A 26,838-nucleotide genomic window follows, 5' to 3' on the forward strand; every position below is an offset into this window, starting at 1 on the left:
ATTCAGTCTCTGGAGAGCTGGACGGAACCAGCGGTGAAGAGCATTCAGTCTCTGGGGAGCTGGACGGAACCAGCGGTGAAGAGCATTCAGTTTCTGGAGAGCTGGACGGAACCAGCGGTGAAGAGCATTCAGTCTCTGGAGAGCTGGACGGAACCAGCGGTGAAGAGCATTCAGTCTCTGGGGAGCTGGACGGAACCAGCGGTGAAGAGCATACAGTCTCTGGAGGGCTGGACGGAACCAGCGGTGAAGAGCATACAGTCTCTGGAGGGCTGGACGGAACCAGCGGTGAAGAGCATTCAGTTTCTGGAGAGCTGGACGGAACCAGCGGTGAAGAGCATTCAGTCTCTGGAGAGCTGGACGGAACCAGCGGTGAAGAGCATTCAGTCTCTGGGGAGCTGGACGGAACCAGCGGTGAAGAGCATACAGTCTCTGGAGGGCTGGACGGAACCAGCGGTGAAGAGCATACAGTCTCTGGAGAGCTGGACGGAACCAGCGGTGAAGAGCATTCAGTTTCTGGAGAGCTGGACGGAACCAGCGGTGAAGAGCATTCAGTTTCTGGAGAGCTGGACGGAACCAGCGGTGAAGAGCATTCAGTCTCTGGAGAGCTGGACGGAACCAGCGGTGAAGAGCATTCAGTCTCTGGAGAGCTGGACGGAACCAGCGGTAAAGAGCATTCAGTCTCTGGAGAGCTGGACGGAACCAGCGGTGAGGGGAGTTCCGGCTCGGGAGGGCTGACGGTGAGCGCGGGCTCGGGAGGGCTGACGGTGAGCGCGGGCTCGGGAGGGCTGACGGTGAGCGCGGGCTCGGGAGGGCTGGCGGTGAGCGCGGGCTCGGGACGTAACCGGGGTCGCAGGACCGGGTAGTGGATCCCCCGGAAGATCACAGCGTCCATGGTGCTTCTGTGGTCGGTCGATCTGTCACGGTGTGAGGTGGTGGAGTGCAGGAGTGCAGGCAGAAGGAATAGGAGGAGTCCAGATGAACGTGAAGATACTCATTTTAATCAAACATACAGGTAGGAGGACAGGGAATCTCCGGGTAACATACAACATCGACCGACAATGACAGACTGGATGAGAAGGAACTAAATACACAGAGGACTCAAACTAAATGGAGTGCAAACAGGTGAAAATGATGATGAACAGACGAGGAACAGGTGGCTGATGAGGGAGTGAGATCAGGAGAGGAGACAAAAGGAGCCGGGGAAGCGTGGTGCAGATGACGGGACAAACAGGTGAAGACGAAGACTGTGACATCATAGTCATTATTTTATATATATACAAACTACATTACCATTTCCTGCAGTGCTTGAGCTGTAGTTGAAGGTCACTGGGGCTGTGAAGGTGCTTCTAGCAAGTAAAGGAGCGTTTACAGTTGCTCCTGTTTCAGCTTTCACATCAACACTGCTGCTCATCTGGACTGGAATACAGATAGAGAGATTAATTACACTGCTTAAATCACAACTTTAACATTTCTGATTTGTTCTTTTTTTTCTTTTATCACTGTTACCTCCTTCATCTAGTGTGTTATCAGAACAGCAGCAACAGACAACAGAAGCCATTGTCCTTTACTGACTTACAGCTGTTGGACAAGAACACAAATGTCTATAATGAATCGTCTGTTATCAGACACTTTCCAAAAATACAAAAAACAGAGCAGAGTATAAGTGCTGTCAATCAATTGTTTTTAAAATTTACTAATTATTATTATTTTTGGTCATTTTTTTGGTAATCGCGATAAACAGTAAAGTTTTAAATATATTTTGATATTGTGATACTTTCACATTAAACCTCCAAAATAATGTAGAAACAGCATAAATTAATAAATCTTTGCACACACAGATATTGCTGTAGCTTTAGATTTGCAAGAGGCCTATAGGTAGATAATCTTCAGGATATGTGGCCGCATGAAAATGACAAAGGACCAACAAATATAAGTGGGGTTTGTATTTATTCCTTATAATTAGTTAGGAGTTTCTGTTTCTTTTACTGTGCATAGGGCAGAAGACTCACAATAAAACAAAATACAGTGCCAGTATATCTTTGGATCACACAGCAAATTGTTCACCCCAAAATAAAGGAAATATAAAAGTAAAATTTGTTGCCTCTTATTGTGTGCAATAATAAAGAACAATGCAAATAAGGCAACATCACCAATAACAATAATACGGTAGTGGTACTTCTGGAAAGAAAACATCTTAGAACTGCATAAACAGTTAGACTGAAATAACACTCACTAAATACACCTGAAATGACATAAACATACAACTACCCTGTGGTGTAGTCTGATAGGCAGGTATACGCCATGTTTTGAATAAATAAACTAGTGGACTAGTGTCTGTGAATGTTAAAGCTCAAAGAGACTGCAATTGTTCTACGCGTCTCTGGGAATGAGCACTCAATGCGGCTCTACTACACACACACTGAAGCGTAGCAAACGTGACACTCGTGGTGTTTTCAGCTTTTCACTGTATGAGGACATGATGTAGGCTTGTTGACACATGCGATCAAGCAAAACTTATGTACTCCCGCTATAAACATTCGCCACCCCAGAAATGATCCCTGACCCTGCTTGCCACCCCGTGATTTGTTTTCTAGATCTTCCCCTGCCTCGAGTGCAAATTTCATCATTCAACTTCAGATTTGTATTTTACAAGTTTTCGCATTGGAGTTGTGAGTGTAAATTTTAGTGAACAAGTACAAATATTTATTGTACAAGTTCTCAAATTCACATCTACGTGCTCTCGAGTTTTGCTCTACCTTCATCCTCTCGTGCCACACATCCATTTTCTCACTCAAAGAAAAATCGCAGAGCAAAGAGGACACTGAGACCGACAGACTACAGAGTAGGTTACTGTTGATGAAACAAATATCAGCTCTCAGGTTATGTCCATTTTATTACGCAATTCAGACAAAAAAATACCGTTTTGGAGCTTACAGCCTTAATGTGACGTGACAGATCGCACTTCAGTTCAGGTAAACCGATCATCTGTTACTTTTTATAAAGAAACACGACTTACACAACTTTGCCTCTTACATAATATCGATCAATCAATGTTTTTCAACCCCGGAAAGAGGTCAATAAAACAGCAGGAGAACAATTATGTCCCAGAACGGTACATTTACCTCAGGAAAGCCATTTAATGACCTGCATGTTATTGGCTAGAAATATAGCAGGAATATTTTGCTAAATATGTGCACTATATTACATATTTATTATGTTTACTTATCATTACTTGTTATTGTAATGAAAACCGCATTATATTTCATTTCTCTGTTTACAGCATTATGTGAGATATATTTTTTCTTGAGAAAAATTAACATGCAGGCTATTTACTGTAGCCTACCTAATATTTATCCAAATGAGTCAATATTGAATCAAGATTGAAATCAAATCCAAGAATTCAATTGAAATACCATGTAAAAATTGTTTACGAAATGTTTTGACAATCACAATTACACATTGTGATGCAAGTTGTTGTTTTTTTTAGATACCCCCAATCTCTTGTGCAATTAAAGTATTGTGCTAATACCGTACACCGTGCTAAAAGCTCAATCAATTAATCACAGTGTAGCAGTATGGGTTATGACCCCTCCTACTTGTTTGTGGTTTGGCCAATGGCCTGTCACCTGTTGCGTATAAGAGCACGGACTACAAGAGATGTCTACTGGGTGTGGGTGCTTCCCATAGAGTCAGGTGTGGTCTATTGAGACAGTGTACGACCAAGCGGCAACCTCCCCGTCTCTCTCTTGAAGCCAACACGGAAGTGAATTAAACTACAATTTATCGAGTGGCCGCTTGAGGCAGGCTGCAGAAGCGAGTCAAATCTGTATCTCCCCCATGTTAAAATGCCCAACTTTACAGCAGAAAAAAACATGTTTACAGCCTGGAGCAAAAAGTGGCTTTGGTCTATAGACCTCATTTTTCCCTTCATGACAACTGTGAGGGGGGTGAATTTTTTTACAACTCATCTGTTTAAATTATATTTAAGCCTTAAAGTTCTGCATAATTAAGGGCGTGGCCACTTGAGTGACAGGTGGATTCTTGCTGCCGCGTTCACTCACTGTCGTTTGTCTGCTGTCTGTTAGCGTCACCCTCAGCTGTGTTTGTGCTTTACCGGGATTATTTCATACAGTTTAATACATGTATTATACCTTCGCCCGTGCACGCCATTGGATTCCGTCGTGTTGAGTATGGAGAGATCGACCAGCGCCGTGTTTCCAGCTGTTTCCCTCGCATGCACTAATGGATGTCTGATGATTTCAGCGCGTTCTCTCCGTCCATGCAATAGATGCACACCCTTGAATGAGCGCGGATTTCTAGTTCATTTACTTGAAGTTCTGAGGTAATATTTGGTTTGACCCATCTGAGAAACTGAGAGGCGGCCAAAATCAGATTGTAAAATGGACTGAATTAAAGCTCTTTACGAACTTGACGTGAGATGCCGACTGACATGTGCTTGCCTTGAATCACTGTCGCATGCACAAGCTTATACATTTTAACTAGCAGAATAATAATGCATCACAATGCACATAGTTGACTGCTTGTATGTTGTGAGAAATGTGTGTGATCTGTGTTAATGTACTTGTATATGCTCTTAACTAATTGCCCCTTGTGAGATTAATAAAGTTGCTAAAAAAAGTTAAGTAGTCTCACTTTTAGTTACGTCTTAACTATTATAATATTTCGAAGGGCAAAACATGAACTTTAACCATTGGCTTTACTTTTTCAATCAGCTGTCAATTCAGCGACAGTAGCATAGCATTAGCACCTCAGCTCCACCCGCGTCCCGCCTCTTTGCCCATTTTAATTTATCCAGTAGTGACGAGAGGTGACGCACTGCCAAGATGGCGACGGTCGGCCCCGCCCACTTTAGGCCTCAAAATCGCTCTTCAGAAACCTATGGGTGACGTCACGGACACTACGTCCATATTTTTTTACAGTCTATGTGTACGACCTATCGGCGTTCCGGCCAATGAGTTTTGTCAGAGACATTTGGCTCTATCCACCGCATAGTTTGCGATGTGATCCATGTTTTGCTGCACGTGTTGAGGGAAATAGCGGCGTTCCGAATGAGTATTACATGCTGTGCCTCATCCTAAAGTGCTGATTGCTCCAACGTCCTCCTTCATCAACGACTGCTGTTCTGTTTCCACTGATTTCCCCGCGTCTTGCACGGGACTGAAACGTTTCTCATGACTTTATTTTTAAAGTGAACTTTCTGGGCTTAGGCTCGGTAAGGAAGTGTGATATGCTTAGTGTTTTTATTTCTTTCATTGATTTCCATGTTCGAGTATGTTTTGAATCTGTATTTGTATTTCAATTGTGACCAGTGAATTAATGTGTGGCTTGCAAACACTGTTTGCTTGAGTCAAACTGCCTAATTTATTGGATTATTTCATTTAGTGACTTTATTTAATTTGAGTTTCTTTTGTTTTCTTTGCGTTTTTGATTGTGGTGACTGGATGGTGATCAAATAGTTGGTCCCTTCTGGGCATTACATTAATTTGTTGTATTTTGTTTTCTGTGCATATCAATGCTCTCTCTTACTGTCTCCTCTTCATTTGTCGGCAGGACCTGGGCACCCGGGGGCCAGACGAGTGATCTTTTGGTGGTGGCATCCTCACTGTGTGTTGTGGTCTTCTCTGACATGAGTTGCTGAGTGTGTGCTTGTGTGTGTGTGCACTGTGAAAAGAGTGATTTTTCTAAGGGTGATATCTTGAGACTGCCCCTGTTGGTAAGCCCAGGTTCCTCTGCTGCCAACGATAGGATTTAACAAAGAGATGAGAGTGATTGCTGGCCAACACCTTTTAAAATTATTGTGTCTTACCAATTAATAAACTTTTGTACGACTACCATTGTCTCTGATTCATCCATGGTTAGGATCTGCGTGTGCCTTCTGAGTAGAGGTTGTTAAATTCTTGGGGTGAAATTCCTCAGGTGGCGTAGTCGGAGATAGTATCAAATCCATGTATAATAGAGCTGCCCAAAACACATTTAGCCACAACAGCATGAACAATTGATAACGGCACATGCCCACTACCAACATCCGTCGCCATGATTTTTGGAAGGATTATCGTGAGAGGAAAAAATTACGTTTTAGACGCGTAACATTGGCTAATATAAACGCATATTATTATTATATATTTATACGACAGGGCCGTTGAATGCTTGAATCAGATTGGCTGATGAACGTTCTAAGGTGTGTAATTATTGTCATGGAAACGCACGGGTAAAGTAGTTCCAGCAGGTCTCGACCGCATTACAGTTCCATATCACTTCGCATAGCTATCTGTAATAACGGAAAATACAATTCATAACCAGAAAAAAACGTGCAGCTCCATTCGCTTGATCTGCAATTTTCGATGTCTAACTTCACAAACAATGGACACAAATAAATAAAGTAGTCCTATCTATAATCAATAGAAAATTAAACTGAATATATAAATAAATTGATACTGCTGCACAGGTTTTTGTAATTATTGCAGATAATTTAAAGGTGCCCAAATTTATTTTGGCATAATTAAATAAGAGTTCAGACATACAGTGAGTCTCAAACATCATTGTTTTCTCCTTCTTACTTAAATCTCGTTTTTGAAAAAACCCCTGAAAAACAGGCGAATCTCCACATAATACCGAATGTTACTTAACAGTCGGGATCATAAATATGTACGACCCCAAACATTTGCATATGCCAGCCCATGTACAGTGACAGACGAGACGGAGCTGCGCAGCCGAAGCATGGCAGTTTCTCAGTGTTTGGATGTACACATGAACACAAAAGTATTTTTAGTTCCTTCATCTGAGCCTCTGAAGAAACAATGGGTCAATTTTATTTTCTCTGGAAATTTTCAACCATTTCACCGACGACTTGTTTCCTCAACTTGCCAAGAGCTGGCCTCGGATCGAGCTGATGTGTTATTGTTGTTCAAGTTCAGACAGGTAATCTTTCACTTTAAAATCGTTCAATACTGTTTTTGCATCAGTAAGTCAGGCCAGTGATTAAATATCAACTTCACATCGTTTCTTTTAGTAGGATGAAAAATAAAAATCGTATTTAAATTGTGAATTATAAACAGAAAGAAAGCGATCAAAGAACAATCACAGCGCGAGTTTATCTGGACACTTTCCAAACTCGTTATGAATTCAATGACGCACGTTACACTGCACAACGAAGCTCTTACTGTATTTACATTATCGTGTCTGCATTAGTGAAAGCAGAGAAGGCAGAAACTGCATTGCAATGATAAGATCTTCATTCTCGCGATCGACACTCTCACTGTCCTTTGCTTGCTCAATACTCATCACAGCAACACTTTATGTGATGGGAATAGATCTAAATACTTCAAAAACATCTCACGATTTGTTAATCTCGATAGCTGTAATAGTAAAAACCTATAATAGCTGTAGTGGGGAGAGTTCGCATGTAATACATAGCTATTTCATATGCAAGCATGTCAGCCAATCACAGCAGAGGCCGGTTACACACAGCAGACACGCCCCTTCAAACAGAGCGTTCAGATCAGAGGCTAAAATCAGGCTAGGAAAAATGCCTTTTATTTCTAAATTATGACTATTTTTGGTCTAAAAAAAGCATTCTAGGGCACCTTTAACAAATAAATAATTATTGATAGGCATATACTTGCCTATCCTTATACTTTCTTTTTTAGAAAAAAAAAAAGAATGAACGAATTGAATTAATAAATGAATAATAATATTGACACACATGCTTTTCTCTCTCTCTCGCTCTCTCTCCGTTCCTCTAAAATTATGTTTTGTAATTAGCAACGGAGGCATGGGATTAGATGCGTGAGAAATTAATCCTTCATAAAATATAATTTTTGCTAAAATATATAATGGAAACGCACCTAGTGTTCACACACTTACTCACGTCACACAACCATATTCTCACACAGTGAAAAATCACAGAGCAAAAACACTGACACCGACAGACGACACAGAGTAGGGCACAATGATATGAAACAAAGTCTCGGCTTTCACATTCTGTCAATCTTATTACAAAATTAAAACTAAAAATACAGCTCCATACCACACCAAGCTTAACTCAAAAGTTGGCAGCGCTGTTAGTACTGAGCAATAAAAAAAAAAACTGTGTAAACAATGTCTCAATGCTGTTTATTAAGTCTAGATCAATGTGAATAGATAAATGACACTTTAAAACCAATATCTATCATTATATTTTATAAAGTAGTATTTACTAACCATGAATGATGAAGATGTGGTGTTGCTCGTTCCTCCACTGAACTTGAACGGTCTTGAGCAGAAGTTACTTTGAAACTGCTTTAAACGTGTATTTCCGTAAAGGACTGTGGAGTTATTTTCTTCTGAACTTAAACCTGTTCAACCAGAACTTTTCCAGTAAACTAATATAACCAGTTTGTCAAAAGGAGTTGTGACTTTTTTCTTTAAATGCCTGTATTTCCTTCTAAGCTTTTTGCTGTTGTTGTTCTTGTTTGTGTGTGTGTGTGTGTGTGTGTGTGTGTGTGTGTGTGTGTGTGTGTGTCCTGATTTCACAGTGCTCTGAGACTCTAGGGGTGTGTTTACAGCGGGCCACTTCATGCGTCTTCTGTGATTTGGGGAGAAAGTTTAATAACTAGTCTAGACTTGTGGCAGGGCTGCCAACTCTCAGGCATTCAGTGCGAGACTCACACTATTGACACTTTTCACACACTTACTCACGTCACACAACCATATTCTCACACACTGAAAAATCACAGAGCAAAGACATTGACACCGACAGACGACACAGAGCAGGGTACTATGATATGAAACAAAGTCTCAGCTTTCACATTCTGTCAATCTTATTACAAAATTAAACCAAAAAATACTGTTTTTGCGCTCCATAATTCTCACACCAAGCTAAACTCAAAAGTTGCCAGCCCTGCTAGTACTAAACTAAAATGGTTAGTATTTCCTTTTGTATACAGTTACTGTAAAAAATTGCTGTAGATTCTACAGCAAAATTCTACAGAAATGTATTGTTTTATCATTTTACAAGTTATTACTGTAATTCGCAATGCATTATGGGTCAAAATGAGTATTACAGTTGTTTACTGTATATTTCCCTGTCAACTGTAAATTGATTTACAGGTAAGAGGTGTTTTCACTGTAGTTCATACGTTTACAACAATTTACTGTGACGTGGCATTATGGGATTGCGCGGGCTGAATACATTTGAAATCTGGTGGACTGGAGCAGGGCAGGATCGAGTTGAAGATAAAAGGCACTATTTACTCAATTTTTGGTAAGTTAACTTAAATTTACGTCCATAAATATTTACAATCTAATGTATTACTTAATGAGCGATTCATATTTTGAACAGAATTCATAACATCGGCATGTCATTATATCATGCGATCGACTTGTTAACAACTGCGTGTTATCAGGACATTTAGTGTGATGTAAAAGTGTTTGATTTCTATATTTTCCATCGAAACGTTACGTTTATTTAGTAAAGCAATGTGTCTTTAATTTTAAATTTCTTGTTTCAGGCGAGGCAATCGCGACGGCGCGCGCTCAGTGGTGAGGCGATCTGAACTTACAAGCACAAGGTAAAACTATCTTAAATGTTATGGACGAATGCTGCCGTTTGTTACAGTTTTATTTGAATTTGCTCTCAAGAGAGTATTTTAGAGCATTGCAGTTTGCAAGACGACAGATCGGACCCAGATAGCAAACTGACATTGAATCAACGTGGAAATATGACATCGAAACAACGTTGATCTGACATTGTTTTGCTCATCGAATTAACGTTGAACCAACGTCAGATGCGTCATTCTTTCAAAACTAACGGAAAATCAACTTGAAATCAACGCGTTGTTTCAACGTTATGAAAGCAAACCAATTTTCGATTTCATTTAGCTTTGAAGAATGCCGCGTCTGACGTTGGTTCAACGTTAATTCGATGAGCAAATCAACGTTGTTTCAATGTCGTGAGAGACGTCGTTTCCACGTTGATTCAATGTCAGTTTGCTGTCTGGGGATCCACTTAAGTCTTGGTGAGAGTTAGCTTTCTTGACGAAAACATTGGAATAGGCTATATTAACATCGTTGGATGCTGCTATTTTCTCATTTATTTTACCAGTTTTGATTTCGTTTGATTTCGATTTTCGTATGAGAGCATGTAAAACCAGTGTTTAATAAAGGCCTGCATCATAACTATTTAACGCAAATCAATTTGCAGCGCTCAATGATAGTAACAGGCCTATGCATGTTCGTCATGCTCTCCAGAGAGTATTTTTTCGAGCATTTGCAGTTTGGAAAACAAGGCATACAGAAGTGCTGTTGAGACAGAACGTAAATACGCACGTGCAGTTAGCTTTGCTGATGAAAAACATTAGAATATGATTTTAACATCGTTGCATGATGCTGCTATTTTATCATTTATTTCACTAGTTTGGATTTATTATTGAGAGCAAGTAAACCCAGTGTTTAACAAATCCCTGCGTCATAACTAAATTCAAAATGACTGGCAAAAGATTTGAAAGTTAATTTTATTTTCTGTTCAAAGTTCCCATATTTATTGTTTTCTTAATATAACTTGAACCTAAATCTAAATGAGAAATGTATCACTGTAAATTGTCAATATGATAGCAATATCATTGTAGGTCACATTAATGTTCTAAACTGCTGTTTTACCTGTGGTGTAACGTTACCTGACTTTTCACGTGCATTTAAAAATGTGCAGCTTTTAAGTTTCATTTATAGAGACCATACAGGTTATCAGAAGTCTTGTAAAGGTGCTAGATTTGACCAGACACAACACTGATTTGCAAGATTGGATACCGTCATTTCACATGCATGTACAACTCTGAATTACTTAATTAGGCATTTTAAAATGCCATATTGATGAGGGCTGGGAAATCTGTCTGTACTGCATTTACTGCATATACTGCACTTAATTACATTTCATTTTTTTTCCTTTTATTATTTTTTTTTATTGTAGATGTCAGCAACAGCAGCTGAAGTGGAAAAAAGTTCTACACTTCCAGACTCTCTGAGACTGATTGTCTTAGGTAATGTACGTTCCAGAATCTTTAAATTACTTAATACATTTTGCCTGTTGTATTTTAGCATACATTTTTATAAACTGTTTTCTTTTTTCTCTTCATTTGTTTTATTTTTAGGTGAAATTCTCACTGCAACCCAGTGGATGCTGAGTATTGAGGGTCAAGTGGTTCTGAATCAACACCCCAATTTCATGGCTGAATTTGCTGCTTTGTTTGCAACTTACTACAACTTTAATCTGGTGTACCAGCACGAGGCATCCTGCACACTTGAATTTGTTCAAAGGTAACAGATTACTGAAATATAAATTTGTATATGTTAAAGGATTAGTTCATCTAAAAATTAATGTTAGTTCACCTGTCATTAATTAACTACTGGCCTTCGTTCATTTTCGGAACACAAATTAAGATATTTTTGATGAAATCTTACAGTGTTTCTGAACCACACATAGGCCACAAAATCATTGCAACTTCCAAGGTCCAGAAAAGCAGTTAAGACAATGTTAAAATATACCATGTGACTACACTGGATCAACCTTAATGTTATGAAGCCACAAAATCTCTTCTCTTCTGTGTCAATCTCTGACGCTGTAGTAAACAGTGCATCGCTTCCAGGTTCTACGTTAGAACAAAAAGTATTCTCATCACTTCATAACATTGAGGTTGATCCACTGAAGTTACATGGACTACTTTAATGAGGTTTTCACTACCTTTCTGGGCCCCGGACGTTGTAATGACGTTGTGGTCTATGTGTGGTTCAGATACCTCTCTGATTTCATCAAACACATCTTAATGTGTGTTCCTGAAAATGAATGAAGGTCAGTAGTGACAGATTAACGAGTAATTAATTACAGAAATGTCATTTTGTGGTGAACAAATCCTTTTTAGTAGTGCAAATAATGCTTATTGTAAAGTGGTATATTTTCATAAGTCTGCACATGATCCTAAAGCTTCTGCTTGTATTTTTCTGACTGATTTTTGAGCAGATGTTTACCAAGAACATCAATGAAAGTGGAAAGACCTCAGAGAAGAGGAACAACGCTGTAGTAAACAGTGCATCGATCAGTGTAGTAAACAGTGCATCGTAAACAGTGCATCGACAGTCAATCCTCATGTGTCTACTCTTCTCATTAGGCTACCCTGTGGACCTTGAGTGGTTAAACATGTGAGTTGTCAAATGTATATATGAAACAAAGAACTGAGATGTCTATAATTACACAAAATGTAAAAAAGTACTTTGAAACAAAAATAATAGTAATAATAATAGAAAAGCAGAAATTTGAGTTTTAACAAGAGATGCGAGTTAACAATTTTGCCATTCTGTTGTTTGAGCTTAAAGGGATAGTTCACTTTGAAATTAATTTTTGATATGTTTGATCTTACCCCAAGATGTAGGTGTCTTTGTTTCCACAGTATTTTCAATTTTGACATTTTTCAGTCAAACCGTTGTTGTCCATCAGTCATACACTGGAGGCTAAGGGGGTCCACCAAAAAGCATGCACAGAGAAGTCAAAATTAAACATGATTTAATGACTCGTAAATGTAAGTAAACATTGATGGCCTAAGACCCGAAATGAGCTGTTTTTGTGAGAAAACGAACAGTATTTATATCGTTTTTACCTCGTGTAGTCACAGTGACGTCCAAGTGACCTGAATCAGTTGTTCAATGTCCAACTGAACCGAACTGAATCAGTTCAATGTTACGCCGGATGTGATCGCTTGCGTGTGACGTCACTCAATATTTACACGGAGATTTCGGTAGTTTTACCTTTTACTATTTAGATATACCGAAATCATCTTCCATTGCGGTTTCCCGTATATCTAAATATGTTTAGTGAAAGGTAAAACTTCCGAAATCTCTGTATAAACCAAGGGGGTAATCCATCGACCGGAAGTTGAAGCCTCGCGGGAGCTGACATCTTGTAGCAGAACTTCACTTGCGTTAGCATTCCCATTGACTCCCATTCGTGTTGGCGTCACTTTGACAGCGAATAACTTTACATCTGAGGCGTTTGAAGACCCCATTTGTCCTTTATTTATTTCTAAAGAAACACGACAATGTATAAAATGCTCCATTACCTTGTAGCTTATGTTATGGCCCCGTAGATGCAGTTTTAGTGAAAGTATGCTAACGATTGCGTCATACCCACGCAACTCTCTGTCGCACAGGAAAGAGATTACCGTATTTACAGGAGGAGAAGCTCGCGCGCAATCGGGGAAACGTGGAGGCAAAATGACAAAATAATTAATCAGAATACCTAGCAAAAGTGTCTCCTGCTCCTCGCTCATGGACAGCTCCTATTCATACTCTCCGCCTCTGCATGTATCGGAAGGGAATGATTCAGATTTCACATGCCACTGCACTAGAAGACAGACGGTTTGCTCTCCTCACATCTACGTCGTCAAGCTCTGTTTGAGTCTGCGCGTCAGGGACGGAAGTGCTAACAAATCGCCAAAAACGGGCTTCAATCGTCTCAATGGAGTTCCAATGAGATGGCTCTGTCCATTTCTTTTACTGTCTAAGGTATAAACAAAGAGTGACGTAGGCGCGCAAGCGATCACTTCCAGCGCATGCGCAGACCGAAGCACCCGTGCCGGCAGATCATTTTGTCATGGCTATGATTACAAGAGGTAAAAACTATATAAATCCTGTTCGTTTTCTCACACAAACTGCTTGTTTCGTGTCTTAGGCCATCAATGTGTACTTGCATGTACGAGTCATTAAATCATGTTTAATTTGGACTTCTGTGCTGCTCTTTGGTGGACCCCCTTAGCCTCCAGTGTATGACTGACAGACAACAACGGTTTGACCAAAAAATGTCAAAATTGAAAATGCTGTGGAAACAAAGACACCTACATCTTGGATCCCCTTGAGGTAAGATAAAACATATCAAAAATTAATTTCAAAGTGAACTATCACCCAAAAATGGAAAATCATTCACCATTTCCTCACCCCCATGTTGTTAAAAACCTGTATGAGTTTCTTTCTTCTGCTGAACTTAGATATTTTGAAGAATGTTGGTAATCAAACAGTTGGTGGTAGCCATTTACTTTCAATTGTCTGGTTACCAAAATTCTTTAAGATATCATCTTTTGTGTTCAACAAAGAAAGAAACTCATACAGATTTGGAACAACTTGAGGGTGAGTAAATGATGACAGAATTTTCATTTTTGGATGAACTATCCCTTTAACTTTTATTGAACCCAGTATCTTGGTGTTAAGCCTTATTTGTAGTTATTTTGTGACTGATTTTGAAAAGATTTTCTGTACTTGAAAAAGTAAAATTGTTGTTACCAGTCTTGTAGTAATTTGCTGATTATTTTAATAAATATTTTTCTACAACAGCTTTGACTTTGTGTTTGTTTTTTTAAATGTTTATTTTAATGCATCTACATCAATATAATGGTAAATAATAGAGTACAGTTTACTGTTAAAATGATTCTTTTCAGCTTTTTAAATGTTAAACTATTACAGCATCTACTTGAATTTTGGGGGTATTTACAGGATTTTATTGGCAACTTTATTGCCAGGTAAATACTGTACTTTAGTGAAATTACAAAATAGTGCTGTAAAATAAAATACAGGTTTAATTCAATGTTACTGTAAAAAACCCTATAAATTACTGTATACCTATAAATTTCATATACAACAATTAACTGTAAATTGCTTTACAGTATTACACTGTAATCAATTTTACAGCAATGTCCAACATTTTTACAGGATTTTATTGGCAACTTTTTTGCCAGTAAATTCCTGTAAATTCTACAGGAAATTTTTTAGTGTGTGATTTATTATTCAAATTAATAAATTCATCAAATAAAATAAATAAAGCTGACTTTGACTGATAACATTATTTATTTTTCTAAGATTTCTATAGATATCACAATATATTTTTATCATGAACTATTTTGCCCACGACAATCGTGTACTGAAAAATCTGATATTGTGACTGTCCTAATCTAAATGAGTTGTAATAAAGGTTGTGAGATGAATATGGTTATCTATGAAGAGAGAACAGAGAAATATGAGGAATCAGAAAGCTGTTTAAATCTGTTAAAAAAATAAAATCCTACAAAAACACTTTTATATCTATATCTATCATTATGTTTTATACAGTAGTATTATAGTATAGTAGGAGTATTATAGTAGTAGTATTATATTTACTAACCATGAATGATGACGATGTGGTGTTGCTCGTTCCTCCACTGAACTTGAACTGTCTTGAGCAGAAGTTGATTTGAAACTGCTTTAAACATGTATTTTCATGAAGGACTGTGGAGTTATTTTCTTCTTAACTTAAACATGTTCAAACAGGAGTTGTGACGTCTTGAAACCCCTGGAGTTGTGGCATTGCCTTCTAAGCTTTTTCCTGTTGTTCGAGACTCTAGGTGTAGCTGTGATCTTTCTGAAAGCAGTCATGTTTTGCACATATATCAGTTGAATCTGCATAACTATGATCCTCATTACTGATATCCACTGTTCCAGCAGTGTCCGCTTGACAGATGTCATTGTTCTCATTTGGCATCTTCAGTCAGGGTGGCATTGCTGTAACCAGCGGCAGATTTCATGCTAAGTAGGGGTGTGCGATATTGACAAAAAATGATATCTCGATATTTTTGGGGATTTTGCCGATAACAATAATCAGACGATATTTTGCATTATTCAAAAATGTGTTTTTAAATGTCTTTTTTTACTAGCTCCGTTTTACATTGTCAATAGTATATTGATATATTACTAATTGAAACATTGTTGGAAAAAGTATTTATTTAAAACTGAAGCATTCAAGTAGAAACAACACAAAAAAGGTGAACTGTGCAGAATGCAAGCAAATATGACATTAATAAAAGTATCTAATGCAAACTTACGTCAAAAACATCACTAGAAAATCTTTGTAAACAAATTACTCCCTTCTGTAAAATGTGCTATAGTCAAAAATACAAAAAACTAGCCCATTTATTCTCTCAATTAAATTACTGACTTCAAGTTCTGTCCAATATTGCACAAAAAGTAAACGGCTGTAACAGCTGTACAATTAGAAATCATTCAGATTTGTCAAATCTTGCACTAAAGAAAAAAATAAACTGATTTAAAGACTAAAAGGTAAAATAGCCTTTATAATGTAAAAGTCACTTGAACAGAGGAAACAGGCTTTCAGCAGCTTGAACATTTTTTTTGCCATTAACTGGGTTTCTTTGGATCTACATGCGTTTCAAGTTGTAAAAAACACCAGCCTGTCCACAGCATCTGGCTTGAGAGCTGCACGGTGACATGTAACAATATTTCCTCCTGTGCTGAAAGCCCTCTCAGAACGGCTGCTTGAGGCAGGGATGCATAGGTACTTTTTTGCTAGTTTCCCAAGTCTGGGGAAATGTATTTCTTGTGTTTTCCACCAGTCAAGTGGGTTTACGTCACTGTCCACCTCTGGTATCATTAAGTAGCTCTGGATCTCCTTTTCTATAGCAATGTGCAGAGACTCGCCTCTGAATTCCTGTGGTTTCTTGAAATAACTGCCAAAAGGCTTTTTTGTCTTTTTTTGCTGGCTCAGAGGCGTCACCTGCTTCAGGTTCCACTGTTGTAGCCTGAGCAGCAGTTGATGGGCCTGGGGTAGGGCTGTCTTCCTCTGTCACCATAGCTGAGTTCTGCAGTCACTGCTGTCTCAATGGTTTTGATCCTGCCATCATTGTTATAGCGGTTTTTGAACCGTGGCTCAAGTGTGGATGCCAAACTCAACAACTCTTCCACACAGTCTTCGAGTACTTTGTGTTCAGGTACTCCAAAATGGTTTGTTTGATTTTTTTGGTAAGCTCTGTGTCATCAGACTTCACCGCCAGAACTTCAGTGTTGAACAAGGACAACACAGGTTTTAAGTAAGTTGCTCACCTGACAGAGCGTCAGTAAATTCTAGCAGAGGTCCAAGTGCTTTGCTTACTGCCTCCAGCACCTCAACATCTTGCCATGTTGGCACAAGGTGCCTGTGCTTTTTGTCTGCAGTTAAAACATGACGAATGGCCTTTTCTTGCTCAAGAAACCTTTCAATCATGCGCTGTCTTGAGCCCCATCTTGTTGATCAGTTTGTGTTGAGGAAGCTTAAGCTGCTCTTGTGCATCAGCAAGAGCTTTTTTCTTTTTCCAGCGGCTGGAAAAAGCAGCGACCATTTTCTTGCAAACTCCAATGGCTCTGTCTATTCTAGGGTCCCGCATGCTCCTCTCTGGAAAACATTTAAAATAAAACATCCATTGAACATTCAAAGTGTGAAAGTATGAATGATACTTTATATTATTTTATATTACTGTTTATATACACTACCGGTCAAAAGTTTCAGATCGGTAAGGTTTTTTATGTTTTTAAAAGAAGTCTCTTCTGCTCACCAAGGCTGCAATTATTTGATAAAAAATACAACAAAACCCCCCAGTAATATTGTGAAATATTATTACAATTTAAAACAGCCGTTTTCTATGTGAATATATAGTGAAGTGTAATTTATTCCTGTGATCAAAGCTGAATTTACAGCATCATTACTCCAGTCTTCAGTGATCCTTCATGATCCTTCAGAAATCATTCTAATATGATGATTTGATGCTCAAAAAACATTAATTATTATTTTCAATGTTGAAAACAGTTGTGTAATTTTTTTTTCTAAATTCTTTGATGAATAGAAAGTTCAAAATAACAGCGTTTATTTAAAATAGAATCTTTTGTTTTCTAACATTATAAATGTCTTTACTGTAACTTTTGATCAGTTTAACTCATCCGTGATGAATAAAAGTATTGATTTATTATATTTCTTTCCCCAAAAAATACAATTTTAATTCTTACTGACCCCAAACTTTTGAAGGGTAGAGTTGAATGTTACAAAAGCTTTAGATTTTAGATAAATGCTGTTCTTTTTTAGTTTCTATTCATCATAGCATCATGAAATAAAAATGTTTTCAACACTGATAATAATCATAAATGTTTCTTGAGCATTCTTTCAAACATCAATCTTTTTGATTGATGTTTGGACTCAATTGACCAATACAATAAAAATTCCAATCCATCTTGTAAATCATGTAAACTTGATTGACTGTTTCATTTCCCCTTTTAATGAACGAATCATTGATAGTGTGGGATACTCAGAATAATCAAAGATCTAAATTAAATCAGAATCAATATTTATGATTATTTTCTAATAAGAAACACAATCTAAATTTGATTATCAGAAAAAATTGGAGTCAGATTTAGCGTAGATCTAAAGTAATATTGAAACTAAATTCTAATAAAGTGAACTTCACTGGAGCGCTGAAGACACACACACACACACATTATCCCTTTATTCTCTTGACTCTGAACACCAGAACGTGAAGGGTTTTATACAGATCATTCAGTCGTACTGACGGATAAGGATTATTTTAAACGCGAACTTTTGCTTTGTTTCAGTCTTTGTGAGTGTAACTTCCCCAAGCCGGAAGTGATGTAACACGCGCACAGTCTAACACACTCGACAGGAAAAAGCCTAGATATAATCTCATCTAATGCCGACACAAACATCACAACATCATAGCAGTTATTATGAGAAGGACATCGCTGAACTTACCAATAATTACGATGGAAGTGTTTTGGTTTATGGTAGTCTGAAAATGGCGTCTTGTCTGAAGACGATCGCAAACTTTCAGTTTCTTCTTCTTCTTCTTCTTCTTTGATGTTTTATGGCGGTTGGCAAACCAACTTTCGGTGCATTACCGCCACCAACTGGACTGGAGTGTGAAGCACTTAACAGATGAAGACGATATTCAACTCAAAAAAAAAAAAAAAAAAAACATATACTTCTATGCTTCAGATTCTCCTGTCTATTCCTATTTCTTTGAGATACTTCATTATCGCACTATATATTTTAACTTGTTCTACTTGCTTTCCCAATAGACTTTCCATACTTAATACTCCTACACCCAATTTCCTTACTATCCTCTTAAGTACTAACCTTTCTTTTTCATATTTTCCACATTTAATTAAAACATGTTCAATTGTTTCTGCCTGACCACAGTACATACATTTTCCCGTATCATGTTTTCCTATCTTTAACAAGGAATGATTTAATCGTGTGTGCCCTATTCTAACACGAGAAAAAATTGTATCCTCTTTCCTATTCCTAAAAACACTTCTTTCATTTCCTACTTGCTTCTGAATACTATATTTTCTACCCGTCCCCTCATTATCCCATTGTTCTTGCCATTTATTTTTTATGAATTCTTTAATTTTACTTTTAACTTCATTTTTGCTCAAGGTCACTTGCACATTGATCTCATTATGTTTTACTGCTTGCTTTGCTATTCTATCTACCACTTCATTTGCCTCCAGCCCCACATGAGCAGGAACCCATACAAACACTATTAGGCTTTCACTACTTATTCTTAGCAAACTAGCAAGTATCTCATATATAATGTCTTGCCTTAATACTTTATTTCCACTTACAAGACTTGTGATTGCTGCAAACGAATCAGAACATATAGCTACTACTCTCGGTTTTACATCTTCTACCCAATGTAATGCAACCATTAAAGCAACTAATTCTGCTGCAAATACGGAAATGTGATCAGTTATTCTTTTCTTGATACTTATTTGAAACTTAGGAATATATACAGCAGCTGCTGTTCTTCCAGATATAGGATCCTTAGATCCATCAGTAAATATTTGCACCCATGATGAATACTTCTGTTCTAAATACTGCTGTGCTATAATATTCTTTGGGATATCTTTCTTATTTTTAATTTCCATATGAATTTGAAGATCAATTATTGGCCTAGGAAACAACCATGGTGGGATACTGGGTAAAATCACTGTAGGGCTTACATTACAATCTTCAATACCTGCTTCTTTTGCTTCTCTTTGAACACTCCATCCCAAGCTTTTAATGTTTTTATTCCCATGTTCCCAACATTCCTCTAATACCCCCTTCACAGGATGATTCTTTTTATGACCTTTTATATTAACCCAATAGTTCAGTCTTATTTTATGTCTTCGAAATTTTAACGGAGCAACACCAACTTCTACCTGTAGTGCTGCTATGGGAGATGATCTGACTGCACCACAACATATTCTTAGAGCTTGATTTTGTATTGCTTCTATCTTTTTGAGTGTAGTCTCATTTGCAAATCCGTAAACTATACTTCCGTAATCTATACTTGATCTAATTAAAGTATTATAAATTCTTTTCAACGATATCCTACAAGCCCCCCATTCTACCCCTGTTAAACATCTTAATATATTTATCCCTTTTTTACATTTCTTAATCAGATTTTTAGCATGTATAGCAAAAGTCATCCTGGAATCCATCCACACACCAAGATATTTGACCACCGGCACTTGCTCCAATTCCTGCTTATACAACTTTAACCTGACCTCTGGTATTTTTTTCCTATTAGTAAAACATATAACCTGGGTTTTAGCCACAGATAATCTAAAACTCCAATTATCTGCCCACCCCTCTACTTCGTCCACTGCTTTTTGAATACTTTGTGTTACACTTGCAATATTACGACCTCTCTTCCATATTGCCCCATCATCCGCAAATAATGCTCTTCCTACATCTCCTTTTATATTACAATAAACATCATTTATCATAATATTAAATAAAACTGGGCTGCATACACTTCCTTGAGGAGTTCCGTTCTCTATTTTATATATCTCTGAATACTCTACTCCTATCCTAACTTGAATTGTTCTTTCAAGAAGAAAGTCCATAATCCAATTATACATCTTTCCTCCTATTCCCATACATTTAATTTGTATTAATAGTCCCTCTTTCCAAAGCATATCATAGGCTTTCTCAATGTCGAACAACACCCCTACCACTACTTCTTTATTAGCTTGAGCTTTCCTGACATCTGCTTCCAAGCTTAGCACAGCATCCATAGAATTTCGCCCTACCCTAAATCCACTTTGATATGGTGACATAAGTCCTTTAACTTCCAATATATAATTTAATCTTCGTACAATCATTTTTTCCATCAATTTACATAAATTAGCGGTTAGTGCAATTGGCCTATAATTAATTGGATTTGATTTATCCTTTCCAGGTTTGCCTATGGGTATTATTATTCCATGTTTCCATGAAGATGGAAGCTTTCCTTCATTCCAGATCTTATTAAATAAATTTAAAACCACTTTCAATGATCTATCTGACAAATGTTGAATCATTACATAACATATATCATCTCTTCCAGGAGATGTATGTTTGACTCCTGCTAATGCCAATTTTAACTCATAAATACTAAAATCTGCATCTAAGCTATCTCCAGTAGGTTTTCTTTTCATCAACACATCTGGATGCTGACTCTTTTCCTTATTTCTATTCTGTTTAATATCCTCTGTTACATTATCATTACTATGGACTTTAACAAATATTTTAGCCAGCATTTCTGCCTTTTCTTTATCTGACACAGCCATTTCCCCAACATCATTTTTTAAAGCTGGTATATCTTGATTCCTATATATTCCTCCCATTTTTCTAATTGATCCCCACATTTCACTTATGTCAACATCTCCTCCTATTGAATTACACCAATCTCTCCAGTACTTCTTTTTAGCTGTTCTTACTATTCTTCTCACCTCAGCTAGTGCTCTCTTATAATAGATAAAATCTTCAAATAAATTAGTTTTTTTAATTTTCCTAAATGCTTTATTCTTATTTTTAACTGCAGTATTACATTCTTCTGTCCACCACGGGACTGCTTTTCTTTTTTTACATTTTCCCTTTTTACCTATTACTTTATCTGTTACCTCAAACAGTACTTTACATATTTTCTCATTATATTCCTCTATATCCTCTATCGCATTTAGATCTAATGTGTCACAGTCTTCGTCTTCACCTGTTTGTCTCGTCATCTGCACTACACCTCCCCGGATCCTTTTGTTTCCACTCCCGGACTCACTCCCTCATCAGCCACCTGTTCCTCGTCATCATCATCTGTTTCACCTGTTTTCACCCCATTATGTTTGATTCTTCTGTGTATTTAGTTGATTCTCATTCAGTCTGTCTTGGTCGATCGATGTTTAATGTTACGCTGAGTATCCTATCTTCCTGCCTGTATTTTTGAAAATAAAACGTCACCTTCGTGTTAAAATGGACTTCTTCCACTCCTTCTACCTGCACTCCTGCACTCCCACCACCACAACCCGTGACAGATCGATCGACCACACCAATAACAGCATGGGACCTCTCCTAACCCCGGCTCTCACCACCTTCAACCTGTTTCAGGACGGACGCTCTTCCGAGGAGTATGTCGTCAGGTTCCTGGAGCTCTCTGCTGGGGTAAGTTGGTCAGATGACGTCCTAAAGTCAGTCTTTTGGCTGGGTTTGGACGATCCTCTGTACCAGCAAGCCCCAGCAGCAGCGTTTCCAGGGACCTTCACCGGATACCTGAACCATGTGTTGTGGTTGAGTGGGTCAGCCTTCACCGTTGGTGAGGCTGAAGATGACAACACCCCTCAACCACACACACACCCCATCATCACCTCACCAGCCATCATCGTCCTCCCGTCTGAGCCCTCTTCACCGCTGGTTCCGCCCAGCTCCCCAGAGACTGAATGCTCTTCGCTGCTGGTTCCGTCCAGTTCTTCAGAGGCTGAATGCCCTTCACTGCTGGTCCCGTCCAGCTCTTCAGAGTCTGAATGCCCTTCACTGCTGGTCCCGTCCAGCTCTCCAGAGACTGAATGCCCTTCACTGCTGGTTCCGTCCAGTTCTTCAGAGACTGAATGCCCTTCATTGCTGGTCCCGTCCAGCTCTCCAGAGTCTGAATGCTCTTCCCTGCTGGTTCCGTCCAGTTCTTCCGAGATTGAATGCCCTTCACTGCTGGTCCCGTCCAGCGCTCCCGGGTCTGAATGCTCTTCACTGCTGGTTCCGTCCAGCTCTCCAGAGACTGAATGCTCTTCACCGCTGGTCCCGTCCAGCTCTCCAGAGACTGAATGCTCTTCACCGCTGGTTCCGTCCAGCCCTCCAGAGACTGTATGCTCTTCACTGCTGGTTCCGTCCAGCTCTCCAGAGACTGAGTGCTCTTCACTGCTGGTTCCGTCCAGCTCTCCAGAGTCTGAATGCTCTTCGCCGCTGGTCCCGTCCAGCTCTCCAGAGATTGAATGCTCTTCACCGCTGGTTCCGTCCAGCTCTCCAGAGTCTGAATGCTCTTCGCCGCTGGTCCCGTCCAGCTCTCCAGAGATTGAATGCTCTTCACCGCTGGTTCCGTCCAGCTCTCCAGAGATTGAATGCTCTTCACCGCTGGTTCCGTCCAGCTCTCCAGAGATTGAATGCTCTTCACCGCTGGTCCCGTCCAGCTCTCCAGAGACTGTATGCTCTCCACTGCTGGTTCCGTCCAGCTCTCCAGAGACTGTATGCTCTTCGCTGCTGGTTCCGTCCAGCCCTCCAGAGACTGTATGCTCTTCACTGCTGGTTCCGTCCAGCTCTCCAGAGACTGTATGCTCTTCGCTGCTGGTTCCGTCCAGCCCTCCAGAGACTGAGTGCTCTTCACTGCTGGTTCCGTCCAGCTCTCCAGAGACAGTATGCTCTTCACTGCTGGTTCCGTCCAGCCCTCCAGAGTCGGTGTGCTCTTCACTGCTGGTTCCGTCCAGCCCTCCAGAGATCGTCCAGACCGTCCAGCCAGAGATCGTCCAGACCGTCCAGCCAGAGACCGTCCAGCCCGTCCAGCCAGAGACCGTCCAGCCCGTCCAGCCAGAGACCGTCCAGCCCGTCCAGCCAGAGACCGTCCAGCCCGTCCGGCCAGAGACCGTCCAGCCCGTCCGGCCAGAGACCGGCCAGACCGTCCGGCCAGAGACCGGCCACACCGTCCGGCCAGAGACCGTCCAGACCGTCCGGCCCGAGACCGTCCAGACCCTCCTGCCCGAGACCGTCCAGACCGTCCAGCCCGAGACCATCCACTCCCCATCTGCCCTTCACCCGGGGCCTCAACCCAAATATTTTTTGGGGGGGGGCCCAGTGTCCCAGCCACGGCCGCCTGAAGGGCTCTCACCGCCGTGGCCGCCCGAAGGGCTCTCACCGCCACGGCCGCCTGAAAGGCTCTCACCGCGGTGGCCACCTGAAGGGTCCTCGCATCCTGCTCCGCCCTGGCCACGCCTTCATCCTGCTCCGCCCTGGCCACGCCCTCATCCTGCTCCGCCCTGGCCACGCCCTCATCCTGCTCCATCCTGGCCACGCCCTCATCCTGCTCCGCCCTGGGGGGCTTCCTGCGCCTGACCACGTCCTCCACGGCCTCCAGGGCGCCCACCCCCCCTCCCCGCTGATGTTACGGCGTGAGGTCACGCCTACCGGGAGGGGGGAGTGATGTCACAGTCTTCGTCTTCACCTGTTTGTCTCGTCATCTGCACTACACCTCCCCGGATCCTTTTGTTTCCACTCCCGGACTCACTCCCTCATCAGCCACCTGTTCCTCGTCATCATCATCTGTTTCACCTGTTTTCACCCCATTATGTTTGATTCTTCTGTGTATTTAGTTGATTCTCATTCAGTCTGTCTTGGTCGATCGATGTTTAATGTTACGCTGAGTATCCTATCTTCCTGCCTGTATTTTTGAAAATAAAACGTCACCTTCGTGTTAAAATGGACTTCTTCCACTCCTTCTACCTGCACTCCTGCACTCCCACCACCACAACCCGTGACATAATGCTGTTATTTCTACCTCGCTTAAATACTCATATGCTTCCCAATTTGCTTTTTTAAATCTCCATCTTGGTGCTAAAAACACATTATGCTCCAATACACTCATCCCTACCTTACTTAAAATTATATAGTGATCACTACCCATAATATTTTCTTCCCACACATCCCATATACATTTATTTGCTATTTCTTCAGAAACCAATGTTAAATCGATTGCAGACCCAACTCCACGGATCAAATCTATTCTCGTGTTCCTCCCATCATTTAAACATACTAATCCATTGCTATCTAAAATTTCTTCTACTACCCGCCCATTATAATCATCACTACTACTTCCCCATAAAGTGCTATGTGCATTAAAATCTCCACACCAAATTACTTTATGATTTCCTGACCCAATAACCTTCTCTAACTCTTTACTAATTTTACTACAAGGATTATAATAATTTATTATTCGGATAGTTTGATTTCCTGCAAATACTTCTATCACCACCAACTCATATGCTTCATTCTCATTAATGACTCTATATTCTATATCATTTTTAATAAAGGTGGCCACCCCACCTCCATTTCCTGCCTCTCTATCTTTCCTTACTATTTTATATCCTTGCAATACAAAATTTATGTGAGGTTTTAACCACGTTTCTTGGATGCAAATTATATTAGGTTTCTTTTCTTGTTGATCTACATACCTCTTAAATTCTAGTCCATTTGCAATAATACTTCTAGCATTCCATTGCAAAATCGTTAAAACCATAAATATTATGGACTTCCACCTGAAGTTTGAGCACTTGATTTAGCCATAAGCGTATCGTTTATTTTTTCCGAGGTTACTCCAGTTACATTCAAGTATTTCTCTGCTGCCCTTATTATGATTTTAATTCTTTCTGTTCTACTTTCCGTTTGAGCCGAACAATTTATCACCTCGACCATAAATGACACGAATTCCATTTTTCCAATCACCAATTTGTCTTCATTTGTCTTTACCTGAACCATATCAATTTCATTGCCCTCCTTACTAACCACCTCTCTCTGTCTCTGTTCACTTCGTTGTACAACTTTCAGTTTCAATTTGTTCTTCTTCTCTTGTTCATTGACTATTGAGAAACCAGCTTCAGGAGCATTAGCGCCACCACAGCTCAACTGGCGAGAAACAGAACTGCGAGTTTATCTCTCACAACTCGGACTCATAATTCATAATTTCTCATAATTCTGAGAATTTATAAATTGTGAGATAAAAGTCACAATTACATTTTTTGAATAGCTAGTTTCAGTCCCGTTTCTGTGGAAGAACAGCATATGTATATTGTACAACATAACTCACCTATTAAGAGTGCTGATGTTTGTTTTCAGACTTTCCCACACCTTTTATTCTTCTTATTCTTTTATTGAAGAAATATCAAAATAAACAATACATTTTAAATGCTAGGGGGAGGTATAAACAGCATTATAGGAATACTTTAAAGAGTGTACATGCTTGTAAAATTAGAGTAGCTTTTTGTTTATTTAAGGGCAATATTTTCTTAAAATAATGCTTCACTAATTTATAAATGCAATAAAACATTTTCCTCCTGAAAATGTACATTTATGAATGTGAAATTTAGCCATCAAAATAAAAAATAAGTGTGTGGTTGTTTTTCTTTGGAGTTTTACATTTACATTTATTCATTTAGCTGACTCTTTTATCCAAAGCGACTTACAATTGCTATATATGTCAGAGGTCGCACGCCTCTGGAGCAACTAGGGGTTAAGTGTCTTGCTCAGGGACACATTGGTGTCTCACAGTGGATTCGAACCCGGGTCTCTCACACCAAAGGCATGTGTCTTATCCACTGCGCCATCACCACCCCTATAATACCCAGTGTACAATTATACCTAGTAGAACATCTTTCCACATTAATGTAATATTTTTATCAACATTTCCAACAATGAAATCAAGTACATTTTGCCCAAAAGACAAATAAGGGCAGAAAATAAATGAACAGCTGTCTCTGGCTGTAAAAGTGAATTTTGCATAATAGGTGCCCATTAAATACAAAAGTGAAGTCAATATTGTCTGATTCCTAAGGTTCCCAATACTGGAAACAGAACTCCAGAAAAATCTGCCATCTCTGAATATGACTTTGTAGAGTTACAGAATGGAAGAAGAGCTAAAGCAAGGTGATACGCTG

General features: G+C 39.5%; 2 protein-coding genes and 1 long non-coding RNA gene across 3 annotated transcripts in view; 1 reads left to right on the plus strand and 2 right to left on the minus strand.

Moving 5' to 3' along the window:
* The window catches only part of LOC120480868 (NACHT, LRR and PYD domains-containing protein 3), a 59,215-nt gene extending 40,535 nt beyond the window's left edge, over positions 1-18,680 (minus strand). Inside the window, exons 1-4 of the mRNA XM_089126982.1 lie at positions 18,599-18,680; positions 15,194-15,430; positions 1,507-1,578; positions 1,291-1,416 (exon numbers count right to left, since the gene is read on the minus strand). Coding sequence (XP_088983108.1) covers positions 1,291-1,416; positions 1,507-1,558 — 178 coding nt within the window. The 5' untranslated portion in view covers positions 1,559-1,578; positions 15,194-15,430; positions 18,599-18,680. The remainder of the gene's footprint in view (positions 1-1,290; positions 1,417-1,506; positions 1,579-15,193; positions 15,431-18,598) is intronic.
* pacsin2 (protein kinase C and casein kinase substrate in neurons 2) overlaps positions 1-26,838 on the minus strand; it is a 401,742-nt gene that overhangs the window by 156,983 nt on the left and 217,921 nt on the right. The gene's annotated exons all lie outside the window — the stretch shown is intronic.
* LOC148969322 (uncharacterized) lies at positions 9,123-12,064 on the plus strand. The gene is made up of 5 exons (XR_016149931.1): positions 9,123-9,262; positions 9,510-9,569; positions 10,964-11,033; positions 11,145-11,310; positions 12,011-12,064. It is a non-coding gene; the product is annotated as an uncharacterized LOC148969322 (long non-coding RNA).

This window comes from Pimephales promelas, chromosome 24 (assembly GCF_988280905.1).
Source record: "Pimephales promelas chromosome 24, fPimPro1.hap1.1, whole genome shotgun sequence".
In the NCBI taxonomy this organism is placed as follows: domain Eukaryota; kingdom Metazoa; phylum Chordata; class Actinopteri; order Cypriniformes; family Leuciscidae; genus Pimephales; species Pimephales promelas.